The sequence below is a fragment of the Emydura macquarii genome, unplaced genomic scaffold (assembly GCF_026122565.2).
Source record: "Emydura macquarii macquarii isolate MOO-44397 ecotype Brisbane River unplaced genomic scaffold, CSIRO-AGI_Emac_v2 contig_1146, whole genome shotgun sequence".
Classification (NCBI taxonomy): domain Eukaryota; kingdom Metazoa; phylum Chordata; order Testudines; family Chelidae; genus Emydura; species Emydura macquarii.
In genome coordinates, this window is record NW_027131283.1 from 6,279,918 (window position 1) to 6,292,561 (window position 12,644).

At 42.2% G+C, this 12,644-nt stretch overlaps 1 protein-coding gene across 1 annotated transcript in view; it reads left to right on the plus strand.

Moving 5' to 3' along the window:
• Positions 1 to 1,463: 1,463 nt before the first annotated feature.
• FOXO3 (forkhead box O3) overlaps positions 1,464 to 12,644 on the plus strand; it is a 136,404-nt gene continuing 125,223 nt past the window's right edge. The window contains exon 1 of the mRNA XM_067546565.1: positions 1,464 to 2,169. Within this exon, the coding sequence (XP_067402666.1) occupies positions 1,597 to 2,169 (573 nt within the window). The 5' untranslated portion in view covers positions 1,464 to 1,596. The remainder of the gene's footprint in view (positions 2,170 to 12,644) is intronic.

A 12,644-nucleotide genomic window follows, 5' to 3' on the forward strand; every position in this document is an offset into this window, starting at 1 on the left:
ACAGGCAATGGGCTTTTAAATATTACATGATTAATAAGGCACTGTGTTTTTAAGATTGTATAGATTTGCAATGTGATATAAACATACATGGCCTGATCCCACATGACACACTCTGAATGTCCTGACTTTCGAGGAGTTAAAGACAGACTATTAACAAAGCTGTTGACAGAGACAGATCTATTAGATAACACCGGTTTCTGTAAAAGCTTGGAAACTTGCCCCCTTCCTTGCTGCTTAGCTCATGAGCCCTCCCCGTGGGCGGGGACCAGGCGGCTATGTGGTTAGGTTGAGTCTTGCTGCGTGCGTCTATAACTTTGTGTTGCTGCTTGCTGCTGCTGGTGGTTAGGGGAAGGAATGTGGAAGTCAGTAGAGTGCAGGGTGACAGACTGGTCGGGAGAGCTGCAGCACCAGCATTATTTCTCCCTCGTAGATCATTTGGTTTTCCCTTCTGTTTACAGAGGTATCGTGCGGTTTTTTGCTTTCTCCTCCTTTGCCTTTAAAGGGAAGGCGACTAGAAGCTGAAGACGCAGTAGCAGGAGAATCAGGAAACCATGCACCAGCGCTGCTTTTTCCTCCTGTGAATCTGGATCTTTATTTTTGCTTGGGGGTGGACGTTGTTGCCGGTTCCTTCGCCTGCCCTTCTTCTCCTGCCGATGTGTCTTTCCCTGTCTCTTTTGCCAGTGCTTTTTAAATGACTTGAGCGAAGGGGGGAAAAACTGTCAAGATGGCAGCAGCAGGAGCAAGGAGGTTATGAATGTGGTGTTGATGCTGGACCAAAACCCATCCTCTTGGCAGCCCTAAGGGAGGGCTTAAAGCTTCTGGACCTGTTGGAAGACTGGTGATTTGATTTTTGTTTTGCTTTCTTCGCAAGAAGGGTGACAAATCCAGGGTGACGTTTTCTCCCCTGTTCGGTTGGTTGTGAGATATTATTTTGGTATTTTTTTTAAAGTGGAATGCATAACTACGGCAAATGCTAGTGTGCCATTGGATGTACGTTAAGACTTCAGCACCCTTTGGGGCGTTTTGAGGGAGGAAAAAGTCATCAATGTAATTTGAAGGACCCCCCTCTCCCTCCCGGGACAGAGAGAGCGAGAGAGAGAGAGGGAAAAAAGAAAAACATCTGCCAGAGCAGCAAGGAGCAGGTTTGGTGGTCTTGGGGGGGGGTCTCTCTCCGATGGATACAGCGTGATTGCCAGTGGAGCACTTCTGCAGCTGCATGGAGTGAAACATAAACAAACACACACACACACACACACACACACACCACTGAGCTGCACCAACTCCACTGCGTTTGGGCTGCTGCTGGTGCTATCCCCTCACCCAGCCCGATCCAGAGGCGCCTCTGGCCTCGCCTGTTCCCTTATTGATCGCCTTGTGATTATTATTAGTAGTAGTGTTCTGTGTGTTGTCTGCTGGAAGAGGGAGCGGGGGGAAGGCAGGAGGTTGCAGGACCTTAATGGAGAGTGGCGGGTTCTCTCGCTCCCCCCTGCCTGGCAGGCACTGATCCGCAGCAGCAGGAGGAGGACTGGGGTCCGGACCTGTCTATCCCATCGCGAGGGACCAGGAGCAGCAGCCGCGGGAGGCGGGGAAGCCAAGATGGCAGAGGCCTCTCCCCCTGCCCCCCTCTCGCCCCTGGACGTGGAGCTGGACCCCGAGTTCGAGCCCCAGAGCCGCCCCCGCTCCTGCACTTGGCCTCTACAGAGGCCTGAGCTGCAGGCGAGCCCGGCCAAGCCCTCGGGGGAAGCGGCCGCGGACGCCGCCTCCATGATCCCCGAGGAAGAGGACGACGAGGAGGACGGGGGCAGCTCGCCCATGGCCATCGGCAGCGCCGTCCCTGGCGGCGGGGAAGCGCTGGCCCCGGAAGAGGCGGCCCGGCTGTTGGCCCCGCTGTCCCGGCTCGGGACGGAGGGCTCGGGCCAGGCCGCCGGGGCAGGGGCGGCGGGGGGCAGCGGGCTGAGCGGGGGGCAGGCAGGGGCGGCGGCGGCGCCGCGGAAATGCTCGTCCCGGCGGAACGCCTGGGGCAACCTGTCCTACGCCGACCTGATCACCCGCGCCATCGAGAGCGCCCCGGACAAGCGGCTCACCCTCTCCCAGATCTACGACTGGATGGTGCGCTGCGTGCCCTACTTCAAGGATAAGGGCGACAGCAACAGCTCGGCCGGCTGGAAGGTGAGCGGGGCCGGGCCGGGCCGGGGGGTCCCGGGAGCGGAAGGCGAAGGGGGCCGGGCTGGGAAGTGAGCGGGAGCGGGGTGTCGCGGGGTTGCCCCCGCGGGAGAGGGCCGGGATGTGCCCCGGGGGCGGCGCTGAGCAGCGGGGCGAGGGAGGCAGCGGGGCAGAGATCCCGGGAGGCTGCTGGGGGGTAGGCGGGTTGCTGGACCGCACTCAGCCAGAGAAACCCACGTCCGCGCTCGCCCCCTCCATGCGCTGCTGCCGCGCGGGGCTGCCTGCCGCTCGGCGTGGAGGAGCCGGCGTGGGACGGGGCCCTGGCCGGCCGCCGTGTCGGAGGGGTGGTGTGTGTGTGTGTGTGTGTGTGTGTGACCGAGGCGCGCTGGCCCGGAAATAAAGTAGTTAACTGCTTTATGTAGCCTAGCACGGAGGGAGCAGCGTTTTTTGAGTGCCCTGGCCGTGGAGCAGAGTAAGCAGCCGCGCTGCCCGCCCCTCACCTCCGAGGCGGCGGGATCTTCCGTGTGCTAGCCGGCTAGGAGGAAGGAGCGGCGCTTTTTTGCCTTTGAAGTGCAAGAAGCAGATACTCGGCAGAGACCTTGGACTTCTGGCCCTCTCCCGTTTGCAGCTTCTCGCGTTGCTCCTTCCTCTTCCCTGGAGTGACATCTGCCAGGCAAACTCAGCCTTGGCACGTTTCTCCAGTTAAATATTAAACGTGGCAGGCATCGGAGTCCAATGAGCTTCCTGAAAAGCTCTGGTGGTGAGACTCCTCTTCTCATTGCTTGGCTGGCCGGGCCCCAGCACCTGCTGCTGGCTGAACCGGCAGCTGATGTTTGCTAATTTGAGAGTGACCCAGGCTGCCTCCTCTGTGTACGAGCAGAGCAGGAGGCTTCTCGGTTGGGAGAGGCATTCTCTGTTTGTGACTCTGAATGACTCCTCTCTGCTGTCCCACGTCAGTTTCTTAATACTCGAGGCACGTGGTTTAAAGGGAAGTGTAGAGGGGCCTCTGAGTTCACGATTGCTGCATTAGCTGTTGAAAGAATTGTCTCTATGTGCTTAGCCTGATGTGCTTAATAGACTTCAACCTGAAATCTAGTCAGTTAAAAGTAATTGCAGTGACCACACTTGTGTTGGAATCCCCCTGTCAATTTTTGTGATTTTACAACAACATTTTCTGAATTCGGAGAAAATTTTTTTTCCCTCCCCTGCCCTTGCTCTGTGGAAGACTCACCCAGACCTGAAAAAGAGCTGTGTGCAATCTCCAAACTTCTCTCTTTCACCAACAGAAGTTGGTCCAATAAAAGATATGACCTCACCCACCTTGTCTCTCATACAAATGGTGGAAATTAACTAAATCATAGTTGATATAGAGGAAACAGTGAAAAACCTATACACAGAATGCTGTCAAATGCATAAAACAACAAACTGAAAAAATAGAAAAATATGTTTTCTTTAATTTTTTTTCAGTTGTAGGAATTTTAGTTGTTGCTTCTAAGAGTGATAGGCCAAAAATATACAGATGCAAATCTCAGAGTTCAAGAAAAATTCAGATTCCTCCCTCTACCAAAAAAAAAAAAAAAAAAAAAAAGTCAAGAAAGGTGTATACTTTTCCTTATAAAGTTAAATTAATGTTAGAATACTTCTCTGAATGTTTGGCATTTTTTCGCACTAGTATGTTACTGCATATAGGAATACTGTCAATTGAAAAATCACACATATCTGAAAAATGTCTATGTACTGTTTTTACAAATGACACCTGTGATTACTGTAATGTAATACATTAGAGAAAAAAAATCTTTTTCCAGATTGTGTACTTTGTGCAGGTGAAAACTTTGTGTATAGTCAGGCTTTTGTTTTTGAAGATCATTTTTTAAAAGTCTAACTAGTAGCTCTAAATGTTGGGTAGACAACATTTTAGAAGTGCGTTACAAGAAGTGTTTGCTTCGGTATTGCATGCTCATCTATTAGTATGCCATTCCTAATATGGCATTTATGTAAATGTTGCAACTGCACAGTAAGAAATGGCACTTGCATGATGTAGATACTATATACGAAGGAGGGAAGACCGGTTTAATTAAATTTCATCATAGTGCCAGTATGTGCCATTTATGATTGAGCTTCTTAATGGATAATAGTAGGAGGATTCTTGGGGAAGTTTTAGCATATTTTATAGATGTTAACTCTACCATTTAATCTTCGTATTTGATGGAATAATGGAGAGCTTACATGATAGAAAATAAATGAGTTGGAAATGTTGTATAAACTGGAAGATTCTCGTGTATTCTTATGCTAGTTAACCCACTCTTATGTTGTGAATTCTGAGACTACTCTGAAATTAATTTGAATCAGATGCAGGATTTTCACCCTCCCAAATGCAGTGTTACAGGAAAAATGTTTGCACTGCATTTGACTTAGGCTAGGGTATTAGGATAATATTTTAAGAAAAAAGGCCAGTTTTTTAATTCAAGACTAATATCTTAAAAAACAGATGCATTTTCAAATTGGATGCCTATTTTATATATTGAACTTAATGAGTTTCCACAAGCATGATAGAGAGTGTGATAAGGGTTAAATCTAATATGACAGTCCTTGCTTTCAAATATATATCTTGATGTCATTTGCAGAAGCTTTGGTTTCAGACCTCAGCTGTTCTAATATCTTATCTGCTATGACAAATCCAGTCTTTTATCCAGTACTTAGAGTTTTCAGTAGATTATCTGAAATCAAATGGAAGAAAAGTTATAAAGCAATATATAATGTACAGAGTCTGATACTACTTCAATTGAACTTGGTGGCAGAACTCTCAATGGCTTCAATGTAAGTAGGATCTAGGCCACAATGCAAAGTGCTTACATTGATTAGTATGCTTAATACACTTGCAGTTTTTCTGACAATTTATACTTTTAATTTGGTATTGATTCCATTTCTGTGCAGCATTAACTGGTACTTGGAGCTAATTAAAATGTTAAAAACTTGGATTCTTTGAGACTTCACTGATATACTTTAGTTCAGAAGTTTCTCACTGATCTCTAAAATGACCTTTATCAGAAGATGAGGGCACATTAGAAGATCAAAATCTTGTTTATGGTTGAGTGCAAGTTGTCTTTGAAACTGATAGCAACATGTTGGATTGTGTTAACAATCTGTCTATATGTTTGTGTGTGGCTGATAGGAACATGATCAAGTAGGGGAAGGAGAGGTCAGGAGCTAATAATCTGCCAGGCATCCTAGAGCGGAGATTTTAATTTCTAGCAGGATTAGTGTTCTTTTTAAGGTGTGCATATGCATTTAAAACAGGGATCTTTCTGTTTCTTCACTGGGACATCAGTTACTTTGTATGGAAAAAATCCAGTTAAAGAGAGACTCCATCTACATCTCAAAGGGTATGTTGTCTTATGCTAGCTGCCCATATCCAGTCCTGCCCAGTCCCTTGGGTAGGTATTCAGGTGGCTACATTGAGCTGCTGCCTGTGTGTGCTGTTCGGACACACTGCTCTTTTTAGGTGCTAGCACAAGCAGAGCTAAGGAGCGTACATTTATCTACTCGTGTTGGGAATTACACCTCCCAACTGCTTTGTAGACATACCCTTGGTACCTAAAACACAGTAAATGAACATACCCTGTTTTATCATTTTTGTTTCCCTCATGAATATGGGATATAACTGTTTAAAGGATATATGACTAATAGATATGACACTGTAGACTTTGAGAAAAGTCACAGGGAAACTGAGATTTCAAAAATGATAGAAATTTGAGTATGAAAATGCCTTTTAATTTAGTCTACAATTATTATTATACAGATAATTTCAGCTTTATAGACAAAGGAGCACATTTAACAGTGTTAGTCCCCTTTGGCATCAAAAGGGAAAATTGTCATTTTAAATAAAAGGGGAAAAGATATCTTAGTTTTATTATCATATGTGTTATATATGAAATATTAATAGTTTCCAGTGTAATCAGCAGAACATATTCCATAAAAATAGTTTAGATTATTCTTCCCAAAACAATGATTTTAAAAGCTATAAATTAAAATTACAACTATCACTCAACTGCATTTTTTGCTTAGGGCATGAAAGCAGAAATGAATATTCATATGTGGTTAAGAAGATAAACATTATGTTTCCTCTAATTCAGAGGAGGTTTGCCCAATTCACACACCTACTGGCTGATTTGTTTCCCTTCCCCCACAGCCCACTGGAATGTTAGCTTACCTAATATTGGTTGACAGCTAAATAGAACAGTAATATGTAATAAATCTCCCTAGATGCAGCATGCTGCATACACTCTAGTATACCCACATGCAGTTCATTTCACCGCTAACCTATATGTTTCCAAATCACCCCACAATTATATGATATATGATTCAATATCTGCCCACTGCTTTTAATAGTGACAAAAGTGAATGTTTCAGTTTTTGATGTTTACGAAAAAAATGGCTTTGAAAGAGACTGTGCATGCTCTATTGTACAGAAGCACATGTTATGATAGTGTCTTGTCGGTGCACAATATTTAAGGTGAATCTTGTAGTTATTTCCACGGAGGTTCCTGTTCACCAGACTTGCTTGTGTTGCAGTTTTCTAAATGAAAGTATCTAATATCATATTATAACGCTGCATTAAAAATATGCATTCATAAAATCAGTGTGTCAGAACTGATTTTTATTAACTTACTTTCTTTGCTCAATATTTTTCATATGCTCTGAAATGGAAACTTCAAGCAACTTTGTATTAAGGTTGGAGAAGTGCCCAGTTTCACTGTAACTTCTGAAAGTACTTTGGTATCTCTTGTTATAATATTATTTTGTAACTTCTTATGGCAATACTCTGTGAAACTCAATCCTTTCTCTACATAAAGAGTACACTAGAGGGACTATTTTCCTCTTTATTGAGCAGTATACCAAGACTGTAAAATTGGTCCTTTATAAACAGCTACCAGTAATTCCTGAGTTTAAATGCAGATAATTTGCTTTGTTTTATTTTTGTGTCAGGAGACTAATTGTTTTCCACATATTCCTTATTAAAGATAAAGACCAGTTATTAGTATATTTAATTGTTTTTGGAAACTTTTTTAAGAAAGTGACACCGAACATGAATGTGCTGCAATTCAACTTTGTTTTTAATGACTATAATACCTACTTAGATGTTGTCGTTGTTGAATGTCGCTCATTAGTGTAACTGAGGGCTTGTCTACACATGGAGTTACTCCATAATAGCTATTCCTGATTTAATTCCACATGTGGACACTCTTATTCTGCAATAAGCATGCTTCATTCCAAATTAGCTTAATTCACTTCAAAATGGATTAAGCTAATTCAGAATAAGGCATTCTTTTGTTAGAATAAGAACATCCACTCATGCAGTTAATCAGGAATAGTTCATTGGGAATAGTTAATGAGCTTTAAATTCAATCCTGCCTCATTCTGGATTAATTTTATGTGTAGGCAAGTCCTGAGAGTCCCACACATCTTTCATATGAACCTCTGTCTATGAGATTTAGTCATCCATGTAGGTATCTGGTAAATGTGCCAGGAATAGCTTTTCTGGAATAACTCCCCACATAGACAAGCTCTCAGTGATATACCAGGTCAACACCATTTTTGAAAGACTATGGGAAGAGGTTGTTGCTGCTCCCTCCCCTTCTCATTTCTCTTCCAGTAGGAACTTCACTTAGGTTCTCTAACAGGAGCAGCAGAATTAAATTTACCAGGATTGCATTGCTTCTCTTTTCAGGGGCCCCATTCGCCAGAGTAATTGTTTTCCAGTTTTGTACTGTATTCTTAATTTTTATGTGAAATCTAAAGTAATTTAATGATTCATACATAACTGTTTGGACAAGGAACTGTAGTATGACTATTTAGATAGCCATTTAACAAAGCCCTTAAACATCTGTTTAACTTTAAGCACATGCTTAAAGTTAAGCACATGCTGAAGAGCTTTGTTAGATCAAGACCTTAGTGTGTTGTGCTTTGGTGAACTATTTAGTGAGTTCTGTCAGCGCGCTCAGACCTAAACAAAATAAAGAGATGACACAGTTTCTGCCCAGATTCCTAAATTGGCAGACTGTACAGTTCTCACATCAGATGGCTGAAATGATCCACTATTAAAATGATAAATCTTTTTCACTTTCTTTTTAACCTTCCAGTAGAAGTCAGATGTAGGCATGAAGGCACATAAACTGATGGTCATGACCGTCTGACATCCATTATTTCATCTTTATCTGTTCTCACCCACCTAGGCTTTAGATAGGTTTTTATTCAGCTATGTTAAAATGTCTCACTTTCTCCAAAGCATGCATCCAAGTAGCAGCTACTGTAGGTGAGTTGGATGTTGAGTAGCTCCTTCAGAGTTATTTGACAATGTTTCTCCCATGATGTTCTAGTAAGGAATGCCTTTACCGAAAGGCCCTTCTAATACAGATGTGAGTCTGCCACCTCAGCTAGTGTCGCTATGCCCAAATAATCACAGATTCTGAAAATGTTACGTGAGGCCCAGATAGCAAGTCTGGTTCACAGTAAAGATAGGCAACAGCCTCTGCATATCCCATGGCAGAAAGCATGTTCAGAGCTCTTGATAAGTATGCAGAATGGGCCTACCTGAGAACAGAACACTCTGGAGTTTAGGTTGCTTTTGGTGTGGGTTTCATTATGGCTGATGATACATATTGTGGTGGTTAGTAGCCACTTGTCAAGTTATATGCAAAATCATTCAAATCAATAATGCTTGTTCAGGACCACAGCAGTTTAATGAAAATTATTTTAATCTCCTATTTCCTCTTTTTGTATTTTTTTCCAAATTTGTTATTTATTTTTGTACACTTTCCTGACCATTAATACACACTGCACTTCTCAGTCCTTTCTAGATTAGGAAAATGTGATGTGTTTAGCAAATATGTTTGCTAACATGTGTTAATTAACATGTTTTTAAATGCTTCTTACCACCTACGGCAAACAAAGACAGTGAGGCCTGATTTTCATTTACACTAAGGCACCAGTTGGAGCAATGTAAGGGAGCCTTAAAATGAGATTAAAGCCCTTTACACTGCTATAGTGATGTAAACTGGCCTTTGTATAAACAAGAATCAGGCTCGGTGGTGTTTAAAAATGTGCTAACTGGTTTTGGTCAACCCTAGATTCCTTTCTAGTGAACATGTGTTACCTAACATGTTTTCAAACATAACTTATTTTCCTTGTTCAGACTAGACCTCTGTATTGTAGTATATTGATCATTGTGATTTACTGTGTTCTCATGCTTTGGCAAGTTGGCTTCTGTTTTTTTACCATATGGGATAAATGATTAAGAATAAATTATTTAAATTGAATAATTTTGGAACATAGCTTTCATGATCTAAAGGCATTTGTTTATTTTAACTAGAAGGCCCTCTGAATTAGTTTGATCTATATTTCTCTAACCATGCACCAGCATCCTTATAGTCTGAGAGTGTGCACTCTCTGTATGTCAGCATGGGACTCTAGCTCTTTGTGGTTGCTCTAGACAGAGATTTCAGATCCGCTAAAGCCAATTTTTTGAGCAAGGGTACTTCCGGACCAGTTAGCCCGCTTCATCACCTGAAAGTAGATTTTCTTCTTTCTGGATGCTCAGTCAGCACCTGTACTCCAATATCAACAGTCACATTCAATCTTAAAATATTGTTTAATGAAGAACTAGAGAAAACAATCAAGAAAAGCATCTGTGTGTAATTTTGTCTAACTGTGTGAGATGGAAAGCCATGCTAGTGCAGATTTTGATGGTATGTCTATACTACATAACCCATGCTCTTATCCTGATTGTAACCTTAATCTCCCCTGCTAACCACACACAAAAGCCTCTGACCCGTGTTTGGAATGCTTTAAGCCTGGGCTAGCATATCCTACTGGGGGTGCAGGTTAAAGCCTGGGCTTTACTTTATCTCAGTCTGGAATCTATCCACTTTTCAGTGAGGATGCAAGTAAAATAATTCAAATACTGATAGTCCTGCAATTCCCCTCCCACTATCTCACCCCAAAGGACAGATGAATTCTCTTGCAATTGACACAGTTGATTGGGAAAGAATCCTAGAGCATCTCAGCCCAAATATCCATGGGTATATCCCCAAGACACACATGAATGAGTGCAGAAACAGCGAGGACAGAGTAACCCAGGTAGGACTTAGCTTAACAGGTATAGGCATTTCCATAGCAAACTTAGGTGCTCAGACCTCAGTGCCAATCACCTAGGTTAACTATGTGGTGTAGGCCTAGCCTGAGATTTAGTTTCAAAGCTAAAAGTTTGTAAATGTAGAATTTACCAATTATTTGCAAGCTCCTCTTCTCTCACAGTGAAATTTGCCCCAGTGCTGAGGTTCAGCACAAGGCTCTACACACTACCTAAGCCACATGTAAGCCCTTAACGTACAATGTAAGTGATGTACAGAGCCTTATGATTAGGGGCCTACTTAATTCACAATTTAGTGGAAATATGGGATTGTTCGCAAAATTAACCTTCAAAATACAAAAATATGTATTATTCATAAAATATGCTGCAAAACTTCTGTGATTACCACAAAGCAAAAACAGTTGACTCTATACCATGGGTGTCACTCCAGTCATCATCGTGGATAGTTGATTCAGCATGTCTGTTAAGTTGCATGATGTCAACAAAAGTGAGCACAGCATTCATTACAGTATCATTGATTGAGAGTGTGTCAATATTTATGACAGTAAGCGAGCATGACAGTCGTCAGGTTGAGTGAAAGGATCATTGTTGCATATGAAGATAGCAGACAATAAATCAAAAAAAGCAAAAAACATTTCAACTTTGGATCGTATGAAGCAGTACTCTGTAAGACCCTTACATGCCGATGGTGGTAAATTGTTTTATTCATTTTGCAATGTGACTCTGGATTTGTTCAGAAAAAACACAGTCGATCACCATTTTGAGTCCGAATCACATTTTAAATGGAAAGCATGTGCCGAGGCTACAGGTCAGAGCACAAAACAAGTGACAATGTCCAAAGTGTTTAAAAGAACAAATGAAAATAGTTCAGCAAAAAGAGAAGTTAATATGGAGTGAGTGGAAGCCTTCAATGTTGCCAACATGCCTTTAGAAAAAAATGGATAATCTGAAACTGAGTACTTTAGAAAGTACATACCAAATGCTGGCAGTTTCCGGTGAGCAAATAAACTTCGCAACTTCCATTATCTAATGGAAGTAATTGTGAAGCATGTTCAGTCTACAAAATCTGTGCTGGCGGAATACGATTTCATTTCAACTGTAGTTGATGAAGCAATATAAGTACTGGATAAGTACATGCGTCACATTTTATTCATACCTGGCAGCTGGAAAGACAACAGCATGCCCATTTTCCTTACAGAGACTGTTCAGCTTGTGTCGGTAAATTTTTCAACTATATTGCAAGCTGTAGTAAAGTCTGTAAACTATGGCCTAGATTTCAAAAAGGTCTCAGCATTTCTTTCTGACAATGTGATGTATATGTGCAAAGCTTTCTCTGATGTACTACAAGGAGCGATGCCCAGTGCAGTTCACGTGACCTGTAATGCATGCATTTTTTCAATGGCCAGTGATACCTGGTGCACACGTTTCCTTGTTGCGGATATGCTGGTTTCTTCTTTTTAAAAAAATATTCAAGCATTGTCCAGTCTGTAAACTATGATTCAAGGACTCCAAGGCCAATCAAAGTGGTAGCCAAGCAGTGTCGCTTCCACCTGAACCAGTGAATACAAGGTGGAATTCATGGTTTAATGCAGTTGCTTATCATGCAAAGAATATTAAATACTACTAGCAATTTGTGTGTGAGAAGCTTGAAATCACACCAGGCACACAGTCTTTGCTTAAAGTCTCTGATCTGTTAAAACAGAACAATATTGAAGACCAGGTGAAGTTTGTGGCTGAGAATGCAATCTAGTTCATGCAGCTTTTAACATGGTTTGAAAGTCAGCAGGTTTTGATTCACAAAGCATACGACAAACTGATAGATCTGATCAGTTGAAGTGAAGATATGGCATTGCAACAACTTTTAGACTGCCAAATTGGAAATAGCCTCAGACAAGAAGTGTTCCAGTCAATAGCAGAGAAGTTAAACCAGTACTACAGGTACAATCAGTCACTACACCTCCTGTTTAAACAACCAGCTGACTACTTTTAGTGCTGTTTGCATTTTCGACCCAAATCAGGTGCCTTTTCTGTGTTTTGACCCTGAGCTAATTCAAGCAATTTCTGGATGTGAGCAAGATCATGACAATGAATGTGCTGCTTACCTGACCTTTGTCAAAGAATGCCACATGCCAGTAAAAGCAACTGAGTTTTGGGATTCTGTTTCTGATTGGTTTCCAAATCTCTACAAGTTGGCAAAAAGCTGCCTTACAATTCCTACCAATTCCATGGATGCAAAACGTGTGATGTCAATATATGGACAGGTATTCATCCCACAGAAACAGAAGATGTCAACTGCTGCTGCTGGTGGAAGCTGCATGCTGGTGTTTAACAT